Raw genomic sequence first — 4,570 nt, forward strand, 5'->3', positions numbered from 1 at the left:
CAATGTCGTGGCCTATCGAGGCCCCTGTCTCAATGTCGTGGCCTAACGAGGCCCTGTCTCAATGTCGTGGCCTATCGAGGCCCCTGTCTCAATGTCGTGGCCTATCGAGGCCCCTGTCTCAATGTCGTGGCCTATCGAGGCCCCTGTCACAATATCGTGGCCTATCGAGGCCCCTGTCACAATGTCGTGGCCTATCCAGGCCCCTGTCTCAATGTCGTGGCCTATCCAGGCCCCTGTCTCAATGTCGTGGCCTATCCAGGCCCCTGTCTCAATGTCGTGGCCTATCAAGGCAGTGTCTTAATGTCATGGCTTATCGAGGCCTCTGTTTTAATGTCACGGCCTATCGAGACCCCGTCTCAATGTTGTGGCCTATCGAGGCTTGTCCCTATGTCACGGCCTATCGAGGCCTTTGTCTCAATGTCATGGCCTATCGAGGCTCTCGTCCCATTCTGTGGCCTTTCACAGTTATAATCCCCAAGGGATATTCTGAATAGTCCCCTACTAGTAACCATACCACCCTTTATGACTTTCGCCCCCTCACAACCTCCCTCTTTACACAATGAGGTTCACTAGAGTGTGATGATATTACACGGTTCGGTGGATTTTACGATTGATGTCTTACTAACAATTTTATTCTTAATCTCGTTATTAAGGAACCTCAAGAAACTTCAACCGGTGGGTAGAAATTTCTTACTTCATTTCTTTAGGGGTAGGCCCTGCTCCAGGGGTAAAGTCCTCTACAATTCTTAGGGGTTGGCTGCGCCCCTGCCTTCATCATCAGGCAGGAAGTGCAGGAATTCTTGACCCTCTGGATGCGAGCTATGGACGGGGCCTACGCCAAATAACTATATATTTTACCATATTCGCACCTTGTCGCTAATCAGTTGTCTAATAAATGTTCATTATAAAGTTTTCTTGCCTCCCGAGTCTTTCTGGTAGTAGTAGAAAAAAACGATGATGGATTTGTGTAGGGGACATCCCACGCTATATGCACACCATGTATGGATTTATTTTGCTGTAGCGTTTTGGAGAAATACAAATTTTTTCACTTCTAATGCCTATAGAAACATTCATTCTAATGAGTAGAAAAAAATTATGGTGGGTTTCTGTAGGGGCCATCCCACACTATATGCACACCATGTATGGATTTATTTTACTGTAGCGTTTTGGAGAAATACACATTTACCACCTTAAAGGGCCTATAGAAACATTATTTCTAATAAGTATGAAAAACTGATGGTGGGTTTTTATAGGGGCCTTCCCACACTATATGCACACCATATATGGATTTATTTTACTGTAGCGTTTTGGAGAAATAAACATTTTTCCACTTCTAATGCCTATAGAAACATTATTTCCAATAAGTAGAAAAACTGATGGTCTGTTTCTGTAGAGGACACCCGACACTATATGCACACCATATATGGATTTATTTCACTGTAGCATTTTGTAGAAATACACATTTTACAATCTTAAAGGGCCTATAGAAACATTATTTCTAATAAGTAGAAAAAACTGATGGTGGGTTTCTGTAGGGGCCATCCTACACTATATGCACACCATATATGGACTTATTTTACTGTAGCGTTTTGGAGAAATACACATTTTTCCACTTCAAATGCCTATAGAAACATTATTTCTAATAAGTAGAAAAAACTGATGATGGATTTCTGTAGGGGCCATCCCACACTATATGCACACCATATATGGACTTATTTTACTGTAGCGTTTTGGAGAAATACACATTTTTCCACTTCAAATGCCTATAGAAACATTATTTCTAATAAGTAGAAAAAACTGATGATGGATTTCTGTAGGGGCCATCCCACACTATATGCACACCATATATGGACTTATTTTACTGTAGCGTTTTGGAGAAATACACATTTTTCCACTTCAAATGCCTATAGAAACATTATTTCTAATACGAAGAAAAAACTGATGGTCGGTTTCTGTAGGGGCCATCCCACACTATATGCACACCATATATGGATGTACATCACTGTAGCATTATGGAGAAATACACATTTTTCCACTTCATATGCCTATAGAAACATTATTTCTAATATGTAGAAAAAACTGATGATGGATTTCTGTAGGGGACATCCCACACTATATGCACACCATATATGGAATTATTTTACTCTAGCATTTTGGAGAAATACACATTTTTCAACTTTGAAAGCCTATAGAAACTTTGTTTTTTAATAAGTAGAAAAAACTGATGGTCCGTTTCAGTAGTAGGCATCCCACACTATATCCCCTACTCTCTTGATGGAGGCGAGCGCCACCAGGAGGGCCGTCTTCATCGTAAGATGAGAAGGGGGTCTCTGGAGGCCCGCCAGGACCACATCAATGTCCCAAGAGGGTACGGAGCGCTTACAAGGCGGATTCATCCTTCTCGCGCCCCTTAGAAACCTAATGACCAGGTCGTGCTGTCCTAGAGACTTACCAGCAACTGGTTCGTGATGAGCGGCAATGGCGGCCACATACACTTTCAGTGTGGAAGGGGAGAGGTTACTCTCAAGTCTCTCTTGTAGGAAGGACAGCATGTACCCAATCAAGCATCTCCGCAGGTCTTCTGCTCGAGAAGAGCACCAGGACGAGAAGAGACGCCACTTAAAGGCGTACAGCCGCCTAGTGGCGGGGGCCCTATCCTGAGTAATGGTCTCAACCACCGCTGGGGGTAGGCCATTCAGGATCTCCTCGTCCCGTCCAGGAGCCAGACGTGGAGGTTCCAGAGGTCTGGTCTCGGATGCCACAACGTGCCCTTCGCCTGCGAAAGAAGGTCCTTTGTCAGGGGAATTGGCCAGGGGGGAGTTGTCGTCAGGAGCATTAGCTCCGAGAACCAAGTCCAGTTGGGCCAGTATGGCGCAACTAGTAACACTTGATGCTCCTCTTCCCGGACCTTGCACAGGATCTGTGCAATGAGGCTCACTGGGGGGAAGGCATACTTCGGCTTGTCCCGTGCCAGCTGTGCGCTAGGGCATCCATGCCGAGGTGGGCCTCGGACAGGGAGTACCATAGCGGGCAATGGGTGGTGTCCAGAGAGGCGAACAGGTCTACATGAGCCCGCCCGAACTGTACTCAATGAGCTGGACTGCGCGGGGGTGGAGTCGCCACTCTCCGCGAGGCGTCAACTGATGAGAGAGTGCATCGGCTGTCTGGTTCAGGTCGCCTGGGATATGTGTGTCTCGCAGGGATCTGCTCACCTGCGGACTCCACAGGAGGAGGCGTCGGACGAATCGTGTTAGCTGCCGTGAGCGAACGCCACCCTGGCGGTTGATATACGCTATGGCAGTTGTGCTGTCCGACTGGACCAGCACGTGCTTGTCCTGCACGAGAGGTTGTAGCCCCTTCAGTGCAAGTAGCACATCCAACAACTCTTGGCAGTTGATATGCCTGCGCAGACGGGGACCCGTCCATCGCCCCGACACTGCGTGCCCGTTGCACACGGCACCCCAACCCTGCAGGGAGGCGTCTGTCATCACCACGACGCGCCTCGTGACCTGCCCGAGAGGGACCCCCGTCTGTAGAAAGGTCATTGAAGACCAAGGGGTTAGGGTGCGTCGGCAGAGAGGGGTAATCACCATCCGCCTGCTGCCGGTGTGCCACGCTCTTCAGGGAACTCGACTCTGTAGCCAGTGTTGGAGCGGTCTCATGTGCATCAACCCGAGGGGTATCACCACCGCCGAGGATGCCATGTACCCAGGAGCCTCTGAATTTGTTTCAGGGGGACCGCTGACTGCTTGAAATTTTCGAGGCAGTTCAACACTGACTGAGAGCTTTCTGTAGTCAGTCGCGCTGTAATGGAGACAGAGTTGAGTTCCATACCAAGAAAGAGGATGCTCTGCACAGGGGAGAGCTTGCTCTTTTCTCGGTTGACCTGTGGTCCCAATCGATCTAGGTCTTACCCTCGTGGAGCTCTCCCAACTCCTTGGCATGATGGACCTGCAGGATGGCCATAGCGTGGAGAGAGGGGACAGCTTGGCCCCCAGCAGAGTAAGCTCTCGACACCCAAGATGCTGAAGAACCTACATGCTTTGGATGGGAGTCTAGGTCTCATTCAGTGATTTCCATCTCCAGTTGTGAGAGGCATTCCTGAATGCGTTAAATAGACACAGTTGATCTGGGTGTGTGGGGTGAGGGGGGGGGGGTCTTTTTGTGTTTGTGGCAGTGATGTCATTTCTTCATCTGTTGCTGTTGTTGGAGGCAGAGAACACTTCTCTTTCTCTGCTAAAACTTTCAGGCTTGCAAAGTCTTTCTCAAATTGTTTGAGTCTGTATTCTGAGCCCTGAATCATAATAGTACCATTGTGGTACAGGTTGATGTTGAATTTTGGTGTGGTGTCCAGGTGTAGTTGCCTCATAGCTTTGTTTCTACACATTTTAAAGTCTTTGCAGGCAGAGCAGAGTGCTGAGTGCCAGGCATTTGGGTGGTCTGTGTAAAAGAGCAGGTCTGCTTTTACTGTCCTGTCATTTACTTGCATGAAGTCTGCTTTCAGTGTCTCTGGGGATTCTTTGATCAATTTAGTTTTGAATTTCTTTTTTGCAGTCTCACTGGTTATGTC

The 4,570-nt window shown here is 47.8% G+C and overlaps 1 protein-coding gene across 1 annotated transcript in view; it reads right to left on the reverse strand.

Moving 5' to 3' along the window:
- The window catches only part of LOC130549679 (fucolectin-like), a 16,601-nt gene extending 12,635 nt beyond the window's left edge, over positions 1–3,966 (reverse strand). The window contains exon 1 of the mRNA XM_057326982.1: positions 3,915–3,966. Coding sequence (XP_057182965.1) covers positions 3,915–3,966 — 52 coding nt within the window. The remainder of the gene's footprint in view (positions 1–3,914) is intronic.
- Between the last annotated feature and the right edge of the window lie 604 nt (positions 3,967–4,570).

Source organism: Triplophysa rosa, unplaced genomic scaffold (assembly GCF_024868665.1).
Source record: "Triplophysa rosa unplaced genomic scaffold, Trosa_1v2 scaffold148_ERROPOS969806, whole genome shotgun sequence".
Taxonomy (NCBI): Eukaryota; Metazoa; Chordata; class Actinopteri; order Cypriniformes; family Nemacheilidae; genus Triplophysa; species Triplophysa rosa.